Below are 16,331 nucleotides of genomic sequence, written 5' to 3' on the forward strand. Positions count from 1 at the left end.
CTGCTGGCACCCGCCATGGAACGCGGTTCCTCCTGCTGGCACCCGCCATGGAACGCGGTTCCTCCTGCTGGCACCCGCCATGGAACGCGGTTCCTCCTGCTGGCACCCGCCATGGAACGCGGTTCCTCCTGCTGGCACCCGCCATGGAACGCGGTTCCTCCTGCTGGCACCCGCCATGGAACGCGGTTCCTCCTGCTGGCACCCGCCATGGAACGCGGTTCCTCCCGCTGGCACCCGCCATGGGGCAGTATCCCCCCTCCAATAACGAAGATGATAGGGCACAATTCCTCCCGCTGGCACCCGCCATGGAACGCGGTTCCTCCCGCTGGCACCCGCCATGGAACACGGTTCCTCCCGCTGGCACCCGCAATGGGGCAGTATCCCCCCCCTCCAATAACGAAGATGATAGGGCACAATTCCTCCCGCTGGCACCCGCCATGGAACACGGTTCCTCCCGCTGGCACCCGCCATGGAACACGGTTCCTCCCGCTGGCACCCGCCATGGAACACGGTTCCTCCCGCTGTCACCCGCCATGGAACACGGTTCCTCCCGCTGGCACCCGCCATGGAACGCGGTTCCTCCCGCTGGCACCCGCCATGGAACGCGGTTCCTCCCGCTGGCACCCGCCATGGAACGCGGTTCCTTCCGCTGGCACCCGCAATGGGGCAGTATCCCCCCTCCAATAACGAAGATGATAGGGCACAATTCCTCCCGCTGGCACCCGCCATGGAACGCGGTTCCTCCCGCTGGCACCCGCCATGGAACACGGTTCCTCCCGCTGGCACCCGCAATGGGGCAGTATCCCCCCTCCAATAACGAAGATGGGTCATTGTTTAGTCCCAGTAATTATTTTCTACTCCCTCTGGCCACAGTCAAGCCCCATAAACTCTGAAGGACTGTAAACGAGCCCTTTGTTTAGAAGGTTTGGAGACGCCTGGTATATGGGTTGGTCTGAAACCAGCACAGCTGCAGTAGTTCTGATTATTTACATACAATGCATCAAGCTGCTTTTTAACTTCACCCACAGCAATACCTAATAGATGTATTAGAATAGCACAAGCAATGTACTATTGGCATCAAACCGTTGACAGAGCCCAGGTGATGTCATGCATTTTCCTGGTCTGATATAATAGATCATGTGATTTACTTCTGAACCTGCAGTGAGGTGAACAAAAAAAAAAGTTCATTCATAGAACTTGTTTATGCTTTTATTTTTAACCAACACCCAGTAGTAATTAATTTAGGGTGGATAACAAGGGTGCTGGCCATGCCAACTGTAGACTTCTTGTATTTCTTCCCCCGCTAAGTCAATGTGACTTCCAGTGTCTCCCAGTTATAATTAGTGCTTACAATTGCTTGCATTCTGCTTCAGGTTGAAGCCGTCATCCAGAAGTACAAAGAACAGATTTTGGAGGAGAGATATCGCTTTAACATGGGCTTGTTGATGGGTGAGTTTCTGCTACGTGGTGCTGTAAAATTTACTGCATATCTAAGCATTGTGAATAAATAAACATATTTAGTCTGCAAAATTAAAAGCTTGCACGAATGGAAAAAAAAAAAAAAACATCCTAATCACGGAGGTGGATGCAGCATCAATCCTTTGTCGCCTCTAAGACTGGACCGAGCGATCAGAAACTGCTGATCGTTCAGTTCTAGGTATTTAGTGAGCAGAGAGCCGTGGCTATCAGTCACCGGGTCTTTGCTCTCCCCTCCAGCACTCACTGGAGCACTGGGCTGTCCCTGTGGGGGCTGGAGCGGCTGATTCGGTCTCCCAGCTGCTCGCCTAGAGGCTGAGCCAGTTAACAGTCCAGGCATCTGGGTGAATCCTGACATTAAAGTCAGGTTCTCTCCACAGTCTGGACCAGCTAATTGACCTCAGCCAGCAGCTGACTTTAGCCCACTGTTGACTGAATATGGGTCACAAGAGTTCCGAATGAAGTGCACTACTGGGATCCCCAGGAGAAGTATAGCCAAATGAGCTTTAGAGCTACTTTAAAAGCAAAAATATGGCCAGAGGCCAGAGCGGTAAGGTGAGCGGTAAGGTAAGAAAATTTCCAGTCCCACATACTTGCTGCCCATGTCATAACGATTTGTGTCCAGGATCCATTTAGTCCTAAGACTAAGACTAAAACTAAATTGAAATTTGCTGCCAAAATTAACACTGCTCCACAGCTGATTTCCTACTGCACATGCGCGAGTCGTGCTGTGCCTTGTTAATTGTCCTGTAGTCTTCTGGGACCTGTGATGTGTCCCAGAAGACTGCGGGAGAATGGGCCGAACTCCCGCCTCAGATTACCGTGGTGTATATGCTCACAAGTAGGAGTGAATACCTGTCAAAACCAGGTACCCCCCCCCCCCCCGCCAAAAAAAAGTGCCAAATGTGGGAGTGGAGGGAGGAGGCAGTTCCAGGGTGAAGTACCGCTTTAACGCCTAAACATATGGTTTTAATGGAGATACTTGACCTATGCCCAAGTGCATTATACGCTATGGTGGATTTCCACTATAAAGCTGAACTTCATACAGACGTAGAGGCAGCTCTGTATTCATTAATACATCCTTTCTAAATGTATGTTTTTGAAATGCAAGCACTGTCAGCACATGAATTTTGACCCAGTATCTTGAAGCCCCCTAAACAGCATTGTCAGGACTGGCGGCAACACAAGCAGATAATCAATTGTGCTGCCATGCCCCTGTGCTAACAAGAGGGCAGAAAGAGGAGCTTCATCAGTCTGCTGCTTTTCCTTTTGCTGCCTAGTCAAGGGTTGGGAAAAGAGCTGTAAGTTGTGTTGACCTGCAGCAGATAAAAATCAGGTCCTCCTTTTTTGCCAGACAGGGCCGTGTTGTGTGGCAGAGCTGTTTAAATCTCAGACTTGGATAGGCAGAAACCCAATTTCTCTGGCAAGCAAATCAGCCCCGTAGTTTGTGTAGGAGACGAAGGGCAGTCATAGCAACCAGATGCTGTTTTGTACCCAGTACATCATGATCTCGTCTGTTATTATTCCTTCAGATACTTGTGTGCATAAGATACATGTTCCCCCCTGTGAATAGATGGGCCAAGTCATGTGGATCTTGGTTCAGCACAAAATGACTGGCAAGCACAATGTTTATTTTTGGTTGTTCAATGCAGATTCTGTTTTCCCGCATCTGTGCAGGGGAAGCGAGGAACAGACTGAAGTGGGCAGACGGAAAAATCATTAAGAATGAGGTGGACATGCAGGTAATTATTTTCATTTTAAACGCTAATTTCCACATGTCTGAGTGTACAGGAATAATATGAGTGAAATGAGTGATAGAGAACTAAAGTACCTGCACCATTAATCGCATCTATTTTAGTGTAGATTTACCTTTTTGGATATGTTTAATTTACAATTCCAAAACAAAATATCAGGTTTTAAAAAAAAAAAAAAAAATGTTTTTCTTTTATTTTTGCTTACACGGATGCCTGCTGTAAATGAAAAGCGAAAAATGGGAATGTGGTGTAGCTGTTTTTTTTTACTCCTACTTACCTTGCTGGATGCTGCATTGGTCCCCCCTGCCGGCTCAAACGTTGAGAACCGAGCAATCAAATCCCACCGATCGCTCAGTTTTCCGTGAGCAGAGCTGGGGACTGTCAGTCACCAGCTCTCTGCCCTGCCCCCTGGCGCGCTCACTGGAGCCCTGGGCTGTGGAGGAAGCAGCCTAAGGCCTGAGAGGGCTGAGCCAGGTGCCTGTTTAGGCATGTGGGTGGATCCCGACCATATGGTAGCGATCTTTCCCGAGTCTGGACTGGTTCTGTTACGACAGCTGGCTTTAGCCCGCTGTCAGCTGAAAACGGGTCATTTGAGTGCAAAACTAACTGCACTCCGTGATCCACAGGAGAAGCACAACCAAACAAGCTTTGGCTGCATTTCTCCTTTTTTAAAGGTGTATATAAATGCAAAACCAGTGCAAACATCTGGCACCATCACTAGGTATTTCACTCCCTTTTTAGTTATAAAAAGCTCTGCAATTACCAAAGGCCTTTTATCTTCAGTAACATGCTTGCTTGGACCCATCCCCCCCCCCCCCCCCCCCAAAGATTGAACGGTTGGGTGCAGAGATTGCAGATGATGCGCGGCAGCTTTCACCAAAGGCACAGGCCAATCACAATGGAGAGGGCTGGGCTGTGAAAGTGCCGGTGTCCATCAGAACATTCTTACTTAGCCAGGCAGGCCATACATTATTCAAATTCAGTGTTGATGGGGGTATCCCTCATGCTGCGACATTATACAAAGATCACTGCTGGCGGCTATAGCCGCTGGCAATGATTGCACAGAAAAAGTCTAATGGGCTGCTTGTACCAAGTTGATGGCTGGATTGGCTTCTCTACAATCAGCCTGCCCATAGATTGCCATTCAGCTTGTTTCTGCTGAACCAGCTTAGTTTGGATCAGTCTGTGGCCAGCTGATGTCACTAGCAAAACTGGGCAAAACTATTTTCTTTTCCATTTTTTTGGATCGAGCAAGGGAATATTATAACCCCTGCCAGATTTTTTTTTACCATCTTTTGTCCTTTTTGGTGAGATTTCTCCATTTCCTGACCCAAAGTCATAACATGAAGTGAGAGAAAATCCCTGCAGATTAAGGGAATCTCTTGGGGCTCCCCAGGTCACCAGAACTAGTGTCCCCATTGGAAGATTTCCCCTCTGTTACTTTTCTGACGACAAACCAAAATATGGGATTTTCTTTTACTTTCAATGGTAATAGTAAACAGGACAAATAGAGAGGATAGATTATATTATAAACCTGCACTATGAATAATATAAAAACAACAAAAAGCAGCTGCTGTTCACCCTAGGGGAAAAGGTTAAGAAAAATAACTAATACAGCACTTCCCAATAAATAAATATGTGAATAAATATAAAGTGAACAAAGTGCTAAAAATAAAGTGCTATGGGAATACAATCAATTTATAGTCAGAACCTGAAGAATGTATAAAAATCAAAAGTTCATCAATGGTTAACCGGTTGCCGACCGCCGCAAGTACATATACTGCGGCGGTCAGCCCCGGCCAGGCAAAGTGACGTAAGGGTACGTCACTAGCCTGTCCCTGGCTTGTGAGCCAATAGCGGGCGCGCCCGCCACGGCTTGTTCCCTAAGAAGTCAGTGCGTGTGACCGGCGGACCCGATGTCCGCCGGTCACTCGCGATCGTGCGCCGTGAAGGGAGAAAGGCAGGCGGCTAATGTAAACAAAGCCGCCTGTCATTCTCCTCTGTGTAAAAATGGAGATCAAACAGTTCTACTATGTAGGACCGTTGATCTCTGTTCTTACACTAGTAGCCATGTCCCATCACAGTTAGAAGCACGCCCCTAGGGACATACTTAACCCCTCCTTCCCCAATAAAGTTAACCCCTTCCCTGCCAGTGTCATTTTTACAGTAACAGTGCATATTTATAGCACTGATTACTGTAGTAATGTCACTGGTACCCCCAAAAGTGTCAAAAATGTCAGTCAAGGGTCCGATCTGTCCGCCGCAATGTCGCAGTCCCGCAAAAAAAATCGCAGATCGCCGCCATTACTCGTAAAAAAAAACAGCAAAAATTACAGAAATCTTTCCTTTTAGTTAGTAAACGCAATAACTTTTGCGCAAACCAATCAAAATACGCTTATTGTGATTTTTTTTTTTTTTTTTTTTTTTTTTTTTACCAAGCATTGGTAACAGAAAACAAATTGGCCAAAAATGTTAAAATTTTTGATTTTTGCATTTTTTTTCGGGGAATTTTGAAAAATGTTGTTTTTGCAAAATTTTCGCTCTTTTTTTGTTTATAGCGCATGATCAAAAAAATCGCACAGGTGATCAAATACCAGCAAAAGAAAGCTCTGTTTGTGGGGAAAAAAAGGACGTCAAATACGTTTAGGTACAGCGTCGCACGACCGTGCAATTGTACGTTAAAGTCATGCAGTGCCGAATCGCAAAATACCCCCTGGTCGGAATGGGGGTAAAATCTTCCGGGGCTTAAGTGGTTAAAGAACATTGCATAAAGTGCAAATTCCAATAAAATTCAATAGAAATGAATCAAAATTAATCAAAAGTTCATAAATAGTCCAATAATCAGTGCACTTAGAGGAAATGAATCAATGTTCCAACAACCAGTGTAAGTGCCGGTTCCCATTTGTGCGATGCGGGAATGCTGCGAATATACAGCGTGTTCCCGCATCGTATTCGCACCCCTAGCAGTTCACACTGCCATAAGCGATACGCTGGGGATGTCAATTAAAAGTCGCAGAGAATCGGATCGCACAAATGTGAACCACCAGGCGATCCGATTCTGTTGCGGACCAAAAAAGGGTCCTGTGCGAGTTAGGTGCGATTGCGGTGTGAATTCAGCCATTCAAACGTTATGGCTGAATTTGCACCGCACAGAGATCGCATGTAATTTTAGGAGCAGTGCGCTCTGAATTGCATGCGATGTGACCGCACAAATGTGAACCGGCACTAATGGTGCTAAAAAAAACGTGTTGGTGCTCCATCGATTTCTTTAAGAAAGTACTTTCCAGTGCCAAGGTGCCACACTCCCCTCATCTCTTAGATTGTAAGCTCTAAGGAGCAGGGCCCTCTGATTCCTACTGTATTAAAGTGTATTGTATTTGTACTGTCTACCCTCAAGTTGTAAAGCGCTGCGTAAACTGTCGGCGCTATATAAATCCTATATAATAATAATAATATACCCCTACTCACCAGAAACGAAGACCCACTATTGGGTCGGATGTAGCTAATGAAAGGTGAGTATAGGGTCCAGGAAAAACACTTGTGGAGAAATCTTCCAAACACCCAGCTTGTTAGTGACACCTGCTGGTTCCTCCTCTGCTGCCACTTCCAGTAATGTCTCCTCGCTACTTCATACCTCGTGGAACTTCCATGAGTGTTCTCCACAAGTGTTTTCCTAGACCTTATACTCCCCTTTCATTAGCTACATCCGACCCAATAATGGGTCTCCATTTCTGGTGAGTAGGGGGGTATATGAGGGGAGTGTGGCACTGTTAAGCACTTTCTTTAAGAAATCAAAGGAGCACCCACACGTTTTTGAGCACTATTACACTGGTTATTGGACTATTGATGGATTTCCTTGAAGTGCACTTATTATTGGACTATTTATGAACATTTTTTTTTTCTATTGAATTTTTTTGGAATTTGCACTTTATGCAAATAGAGAGGATGGGGACACAGACAGCAATAAAAATGGACAGGTGTTCTAATCCTTCTACCCTCTACCCAAAACGGGGGGGGGGGGGGTTTGCCTTTTAGCTCTACTTTAAATGAGCACTTTTCGTGCCTCTGCTCACTTAATTTTTTGGATGGCTTAGGGTTGTTTGCTATTTTTGGCAAAGGTACATTCTCTTCTGATTCCTCACCATCGCCTTTGTCCTAACCTTTGACCTTCTCCTGTTTTTGTCCCCTTAGGTTCTACACTTACTTGGCCCCAAGACAGAAGCTGATCTTGAAAAGAAACCCAAGGTATTTTGTTTTTCAGGTGAAGAGTGGTCATATTTGTGACCCTTTTAACGAAGGTCACGGTGATGTACCCTAATCCAGCAGAACAACCAGTACGATCCTTGTACGTGCCTTCAGGGGAGACAGGCTGTCTGCTGTCCTGGAGTACATGGTGTATCTTTGTCACTGCTCCTGGTTTAACTCCTTACCCACCAATATGTCCTTGGTGCTAGGCCATGAAGGGTAGCACCAGTAAAAGTCGAGGACAAAATGGACATTCGAGGAAAAGTGGACATTCACGTGTCAGTGCCCGTGTACAGCCAAACCTCCCACACAACCCACTATTAGCTCTTCAGTGCCCCTTGATGCAAACCATGATGCAGTGCTCAGACCTAGCAGCCAATGGCTGTTTGTGCACTGTCATCATTTTGGGAGGAGATTAGAACATTGCTTTCTCTGGGCTCCTACACCAACTGATACCAGGTGACGGCTGCAAAGGAGTAAAGCCCGGTACACACGGTGTGTGTGTGTGTGTTTTTTTTTTTTTCCTGACTTGTACCGATACGATCAGTCAAGTACTCGCCAATACCTTAGCAGTGGTATTTGAGCCCATAGGAAAGGAATGCTATAATCTCCTCCCAAAATTATGACAGTGCACAAACCTAGCAATTGGCTGCTAGGTCTGGGCACTGTATCATGGTTTGCATCAAGAGGGCACCAAAGAGCTAATAGTGGGTTGTGTGGGGAGGTTTGGCTGTACACGGGCACTGGCACTGCAAAGAACCGCATGTGATTTGAGCAGGACTGCAGTGTGTTTTCTGTCCAAATCTCATGCGGTTTCCCACACCGCTCCTGTGTGAACCCAGGCTGAAGTCACTAATGACAAGCCGGTTCTGGGTTTATTTTCCAGCCAGAAAACGCCCCTGGACGCATAGGATACCATGCTGAGGAGTTTATAGGCTGCAGGAAAAAAAAAAAAAACGTCCACAGCCAAAAACCGCAGCTGTAAAAGCATCCAGTGTGCATGAGGCCTTGGAATCACTTTCAGTCCCAAAGACTCACATGACTACTGGTGGTTTGGGGTTACTCTTGTCCAGTACACTGTTCCCCTTTTTTTTAAAGCTTTGCATTTTCATTGTTAAATCTTTAGCAATCAGGGAAGTGTCCATTCATATTTTGTCAGCCAAAGAAGTGAGGTTGGCGTAAGACTGCTTAAAGCTGAACACCAGCCTTACCTTCAGCCTTGCACAGTTGTACCGTCTCCTCTCCTGCACTAAAATTGCTTCCTCTGATTTCACCGCACGCTGTAAGCTGCTCACAATGTGCATCAGAAGGTGCAGCAAGTCAGAGCCTGTCATTTCCTGGCTGGAGGACATTCGGTATCATTTAGTTTTCTTCCCCCGCCCCTTTCATTTATTGGAATTCAGTTCTTTTAATCATGAAGGCTCATCACATGGGGCATTAGCTGCGAGTTTAGGATCCCCCACTAATCCAAATGGACATCCCACAATTAAGGCATTGTCCTATTTACATAACTCCTCCCAAGAGCCAGCCCACGGCTTGCACAAGAACCGAGGGCTCTTGATGGAGTACTAAGGCAGGGCGCGGTGGTGTTTTCTGGAAGTGATGTAGAGCACGCTCAGACCCCTCCCACCAGCCATGATTTACTGCATCCCATAGAGAAGCACTGACTAATTGCAGGTTCACACTGAAGCGACATGACTTCGGGGGGCGACCTGTGAAGTGGTGTGCACCGCGACTTCGGCACGACTTGCAGGGACTTCACATAATGGAAGTCTATGCAAGCCGCTCTGAGGTCGCCCCAAAGTAGTACAGGACCCTTTTTCTAAGTCGGAAGCGACTTGTGTCGCTCCTATTAGAACGGGTCCTGTACTATTCAATGGACCGCGACCGACCGCGACAAGTCGCGGCAGTGTGAATGGGCTCTTGTTTCCATTCACACTACCGTGACTTGTCAGCCTGACAAGTCGCGGTGCACTGTGTGCTACAGGACCCGTTCTAATAGGAGCGACACAAGTCGCTCCGACTTAGAAAAAGGGTCCTGTACTACTTCAGAGCGACTTGCATAGACATTCATTATATGAAGTCCGTGCAAGTCACGCCGAAGTCGCGATGCACGCAACTTCACAGGTCGCCCACGAAGTCGTGCCGCGTTAGCGTGAATCGGCACTTAGTGATTTTTATCACTGGGTACAAAATACGTTTTGTAATTCACAGGTTTTATTTCAAATTCATGTTGATGAGAAGGGACAGAGGAACCAGGGAAGCCAACAAAAGATCAGGTTCTGCTTCCATTTTCAATATCCGTTTTGAAATCAAACCTTCATGTATTTTTTATTGTAGGCTAAACATTGGCTGGTAATTTTAGGCAAAAATAGGTAGTCCAGTAGCTGAATGTTTAGTGTAGTATCTTGCTGAACGCTAGAATTTGAATCAGAGGTGTAATGAAGCCTTGCACAGACTCCCTATAGTACAGTGCCACCCAGTGGCCATACAGCGTCACTGGTAAATTGCCCTTTTGAAATGTTAATTTTGAAGTGTCCAGGCACAATTCTAAACAAAATATATTCTGCGCAATGCTGCGATTACATGTACATTTATCATTTAGGATAAAGGTTCAGCAGGGTACTGCTTTAGAATAAAGGTTCTGTCTCTTTAAAAATGCTGCAAGTAAGGAACGGTGCCTGTTGTTGAACTTGCAATACAGTAAACCCCCCTCCATTGCGGGGGTTACGTTCCGGACCCACCCGCGAAAAATGAAAATCCGCAAAATAGAAAAACCCTATTAAAATGCATGTAGGCATGTTTTTTTTTTTTTTTTTTTTTTACTGTCACTGTACTTTTAAAAGCATTTTAAGGTCTTTAAACACACTTTTAAAACAATAGAAACTCATTTAAACACATAAAAGATACTGAGACCTAGCAGGAGCTATGAAAAACACAAAAATATTTCATTTTTAATGATTTATATAGTAAAATAACATTACAGAAAAAAACGTAATATACCGTGACCGCAAAAACTGAACCGCGATGGAGCGGGGGTTTACTGTAAATCCAAATCTATTGCAAATAAAATATTGGTTTATGGGATTTGCAAATCTACATAAAAAAAAAAAAATAATAATTTCACACAGCGTCCCACCTTTTTTGGAATTGGGGTCGTACATAGTTACATTGGTCCAAGCTGGAACAATGTATAAAATATCCATACTAGGAATTCTTCTTTAAAGCTAAAAATGCCTAATGTATAACTAAAGGCAAAACTTTTTTTTTTTTTTTTTTGGATAGAGTGGAGAGGGATTCGAACACCTGACAGTTGTTATTGCTGTCTGTGCCCCCGTTGGGAAGATTCACCCTCTTTTTGTCCTGTTTACCATTATCATTGAAAGTGAAAGTAAAATAAAATCCCACATTTTGGGTTGTCCCCAGAAAAATAGAGGGAAAAATCTTCCAATGGGAACGCTAGTTCTGGTGACCTGGGGGGCCCCCCCCAAGGAATTCCCTTGTGTTGCAGGGATTTCCTTTCGCTTCCTGTTTGGCTCTGAGACAGAAAGTGAAGGGAAATCTGTGCAATGGGACACAGAAGGTGAAGGAAAATGTGACAGGGGTTATAATCCAAAATGGGGAAGAAAAAAAAAAGTTTTGCTTTAGTTCTACTTTTATGTACAAAAAAGAAGAAAAAAATCTGTCTAATCTATCTCTGTTGATCTGCTGGAAATCCAGTGAGCTCCTAACGGTCTCCAGGCAGCTCCCTATAGAAACTTAGGAACTCGCAGCATTTCTAGCAGAATCGGTGAGTAATTTTCTCTACTTTCAGCATTTTATAAAGACCCAAAACATGAGCAAATGGACATGTATTGCAGAGATGAAATGTAAACAAAGGGCGCCACCATCTGAGTGTACTAATCCAGAAGGGCTCTCAATCGTTCGCATTGAGTTCGGCAGGAAAACATGCCAAGACTGCAGAACGACAGAAAGTGGCTTCATGTAAAGGAGCTGTGGTAAACCAGCGTACAGAAGAGGAAATGTAGTAATTCTGGTAAGTGACAGGGACACAGACAATCATGATGACGTAATGTGGGCGTGGTTACGCGGTTCAGGCATGGACACTCCTCCTAAACCAGTGATGGCGAACCTTGGCACCCCAGATGTTTTGGAACTACATTTCCCATAATACTCATTCACTCTGCAGTGTAGCTGAGCATCATGGGAAATCTAGTTCCAAAACCATCTGGGGTGCCAAGGTTCGCCATCACTGTCCTAAACCATGAGAAACCATGTGGTCATGTCTGTCTGCGTCTCTCTCGCTTACCAGCATTACATTGGTATTGCACTCCTTACATTAAACCGCTTTCCGGCGTTCACTCTGTGGTCCTGACATGTTTTCCTGCAGAAGGAATATGAGGAATGAGCACCTGTTTTTTTTTTTTTTTTTTTTTTTTTTTTTTTTTCTCGAATGAGTACATACATGTCATCTTTTTTAACCACTTGCCGACTGCCTAACGCCGATCTACGTCGGCAGTCAGCCCCTCACAGGCAAAGTGACGTAGGGCTACATCACTAGCTTGTGAGGGTCTAGGGAGCGAGCGCGCGCCCCCGGAGGCGCGCTCCCGCTCCCGCGTGGTCACGGACCCCCCCCGCGCGTGTGACCAGCGGACCCGATGTCCGCCGGTCACTCGGCGATCGGCGGGGGAGAGGGAGAATGTCAGGCAGCTTGTGTAAACAAGCTGCCTGTCATTCTCCTCGCTGTAAAGACACTGATCACACGGATCTAGTATGTAGATCCGTTGATCAGTGTCCTTACAGCTCAAGCCACAGCCAATCACAGTAGAAAGCACGCCCCTAGGGATACACACAGCCCCTCCCTTCCAAATAAAGTTAACCCCTTCACAACCAGTGTATTTTTACAGTAACAGTGCATATATATAGCACTGATTACTGTAGAAATGTCACTGGTAACCCCAAAAGTGTCAAAAATGTCAGTCAAGGGTCCGATCTGTCCGCCGCAATGTCGCAGTACCGCAAAAAAAATCGCAGATCGCCGCCATTACACGTTAAAAAAAAAAACAATAAAAATGACAGAAATCTTTCCCATTGTTAGTAAACGCGATAACTTGCGCAAACCAATCAAAATACGCTTTTTGCGATTTTTTTTTTTTTTTTTTTTTTTTTTTTTTTTTTTTTTTTTTTACCAAACATAGGTAGCATAAAACAAATTGGCCGAAAAAGTAAAAAAATTTTGATTTTTAAATTTTTTTTTTGGGGAATTTAATATAAAAAAATGTGAAAAAATATTGCTATTTTTGCAAAATTGACGCTATTTTTTTTGTTTATAGCGCGTGATCAAAAAATCGCACAGGTGATCAAATACCACCAAAAGAAAGCTCTGTTTGTGGGAAAAAAAGGACGCCAAATTCGTTTAGGTACAGCGTCGCACGACCGCGCAATTGTCCGTTAAAGTCACGCAGTGCCGAATCGCAAAATACCCCCTGGTCGGAATGGGGGTAAAATCTTCCGGGGCTTAAGTGGTTAATGTTGTTTTTTTTTTTTTTTTTATATATTTTTTTTTAATTTCTACACTCAGATGGTGGCTCCCTTTTTGTTTTTTTACATTTCAGTTACCCTATTGGAGGATTCATCCAGATCCTATATTAAAGAAGTTGCAGCCAATCTGTGTTAATTTACTTTTTATGTGGACTCTAAGAGTCCTACCTCCTTTTTTATGCTACATTGCGCATTTATTTTACTATTTATGTATTGCAGAAATTACTGGATTCTCCTTTTTTTGGGATAAAAAAAAAAACACACTTTTTATACTGCAGACCTCCAGTAATGCATATACAGGTGCATCTCAAAAAATTTGAATATTGTCAGTTAATTTAATTCCGTAATTAAAATCAAAAAGTGAAACCTATAGATTCATTACACAGCGTAGTATATTTCAAGAATGTCTTTTAATTTTGATGATTATGACTTGCAGCTAGTGAAAACCTAAAATTCAGTAGCTCAGAAAATTAGAATATTGTGAAAAATGTCAATATTGTAGACTCATGGTGTCACACTCTAATCCGCTAATGAACTCAAACACCAGTGTAGTTCAGTAAGTTACACAATTATGGGGAAGACTGCTGACTTGACAGTTGTGCAGAAGACAGTCATTGACACCCTCCACAAGGAGGGTAGGTCGCAAAAGGTCATTGCTAAAGAAGTTGGCTGTTCATAGTGCTGTATCCAAGCATATTAATGGGAAAGTTGAGTAGAAGAAAAAAATGCACAAACAGGGATAACCGCTGCCTTGAGAGGATTGTGAAGAAAAGGCCATTCAAGAATTTGGGGAAGATTCACAAGGAGTGGACTACGGCTGGTGTCGGTGCTTCAAAGAGCCACCACAGATGTACCGTATCCAGGACATGGGCTACAACTGTCACATTTCTTGTGTCAAGCCACTCCTGAACCAGAGACAACGTTGGAAGCGTTTTACATGGGGTAAGGAGAAAGGATTGGACTGTTGCTCAGTGGTCCAAAGTCCTCTCTTCTTCCAAGTTGCATGAAGTCCAGTGTGAAGTTTCCACAGTTTGTGATGATTTGGGGAGCCGTGTCATCTGTTGGTGTTGGTTCACTGTGTATTATCAAGTCCAAAGTCAGTGCAGCCCTCTACCAGGAAATTCTAGAGCACTTCATGCTTCCCTCTGTTGACCAGCTTTCTGGAGATACTGCTTTCATTTTCCAGTATAACTTGGTACCTGCCCACCCTGCGAAACGTACAAATACCTGGTTTAATGATCATTGTATCACTGTGCTTGATTGGCCAGCAAACTTGCCTGACCTAAACCCCATAGAGAATCTGTGGGGTTTTGTCAAAGAGAAAGATGACACACCAGATCCAGCCATGTAGATGAGCTGAAGGCCAATTGCTGGGAAAACTTCCATAAGGCCTCAGCAGTGCTACATGCTGATCGCCTCCATGCCACGCAGCATTGATGTAGTACTTTGTGCAAAAGGACCCCCGACTAAGTATTGAGTGCATACTATACTGTACATGGACATACTTTTCAGTAAGCCAACATTTCTGTGTTTTAAAATTCTTTTTTTTTTTTTTTTTGTCTTTCATTCATTGACGGACACAGCTCCTGATCTTCATAACCATTGGGTTATACTGCTCCCTACAGGAGTAGAACACTAGGTAGAAAAAAAAGCCTGGCTACGGCTATAGTCAGTCCCATTGGGTATACTCCCTCTTTCTGCTATAGGCAGTCAGTGCGCCAGTGACACAGATTTGCAAGGCTGCCACCTGGTCGTCGGTGCACACTTTTACAAAGTTCTATAAAGTGGATGTGTTGGCATCTGTGGATGCTTCTTTTGGCCACAAGGTTTTGCAGACTGCTGTTTAGAGGACCTGATCCTCTTTGAGGGTGTATTTATTTTTTTTTTTCAGGTGGGCTCCAGTTGTGTTGGTTGAGCTCCTGTTGGCTGTATTAGCCTTGGGAATCTTTTTGCTGTTCCCACACCTGATGTTTAACACTGCTTTGGGATGTCCCAATGGTTATGAAGATTAGGAGCTGTGTCCGTCTTTGAAAGAGAAAATGGGATGTTTGACCTACCGTAAAATCCATTTCTCTGATGTTCATTGACGGACACAGCACCCACCCCTCTGTGGAGTTGTAATTCTTCTGACACTGCTTGTAACAAAACCGAGTACCTATAGCAGAGAGAGGGAGTATACCCCCTGGGATTGCCCATAGGCATAGCCATACTTTTATTTTATTTTTTTTCTGCCTAGTGTCCTACTCCTGTAGGGGGCAGTATACCCAATGGTTATGAAGATCAGGAGCTGTGTTCATCAATGAACATCAGAGAAATGAATTTTACGGTAAGTCAAAAATCCCATTTATTTTTTATTTTTTTATTTGGTTTTATGTAATCTTATTTTCTGAGATACTGAATTTTGGGGTTTTGCCAGATGTAAGCCATAATCTTTAAAATTAAAAGAAAAATGCTTGAAATATATTACTGTGTAAAATTCCATATAATGAGTTCCATTTTTTAAATTGAATTGCTAAAATTAACTTTTTGATATTCTAAGTTTTTGAGATGCACCTGTACTTGTCTTTTCTTTTCCTTCCACATTTGGCCACCAGGAGTAAAAATAAATAGTCGCCGGGGTCATAGCTCACAAGGGCTTTGATTGGTCCCGCTCTGTCACATGATCCCTCAGACCTGGCAGTACTACAGTGCATTGCGACAGTATTCGGCCCCCTTGAACTTTTCGACCTTTTGCCACATTTCAGGCTTCAAACCTAAAGATATAAAACCTGATGCAGTCTGCAAAAGACCTGAGACTGGGACGGAGATTTGTCTTCCAACAAGACAATGATCCAAAACATAAAGCAAAATCTACAATAGAATGGTTCACAAACATATCCAGGTGTTAGAATGGCCAAGTCAAAGTCCAGACCTGAATCCAATCGAGAATCTGTGGAAAGAACTGAAAACTGCTGTTCATAAACTCCCTCCATCCAACCTCACTGAGCTCGAGCTGTTTTGCAAGGAGGAATGGGCAAACATTTCAGTCTCTCGATGTGCAAAACTTAGAGACATACCCCAAGCGACTTACAGCTGTAATCGCAGCAAAAGGTGGCGCTGCAAAGTATTAACTTAAGGGGGCTGAATAATTTTGCACACCCAATTTTTCAGTTTATTTGTTAGAAATATCCAATATATTTTGTTCCACTTCATGATTGTGTCCCACTTGTTGATTCTTCACAAAAAATTACAGTTTTAGATTTTTAGGTTTTGAAGCCTGAAATGTGGCAAAAGGTTGAAAAGTTCAAGGGGGCCGAATACTTTCGCAATGCACTG

At 44.2% G+C, this 16,331-nt stretch overlaps 1 protein-coding gene across 1 annotated transcript in view; it reads left to right on the forward strand.

Annotated features, from left to right (window-relative positions):
• The window catches only part of QARS1 (glutaminyl-tRNA synthetase 1), a 181,413-nt gene that overhangs the window by 50,524 nt on the left and 114,558 nt on the right, over positions 1–16,331 (forward strand). The window contains exons 4-6 of the mRNA XM_082265362.1: positions 1,374–1,449; positions 3,154–3,218; positions 7,422–7,475. Of these exons, the coding sequence (XP_082121488.1) occupies positions 1,374–1,449; positions 3,154–3,218; positions 7,422–7,475 (195 nt within the window). The remainder of the gene's footprint in view (positions 1–1,373; positions 1,450–3,153; positions 3,219–7,421; positions 7,476–16,331) is intronic.

Source organism: Pelophylax lessonae (genome assembly GCF_965119305.1).
Source record: "Pelophylax lessonae genome assembly, chromosome: 8".
NCBI lineage: Eukaryota > Metazoa > Chordata > Amphibia > Anura > Ranidae > Pelophylax > Pelophylax lessonae.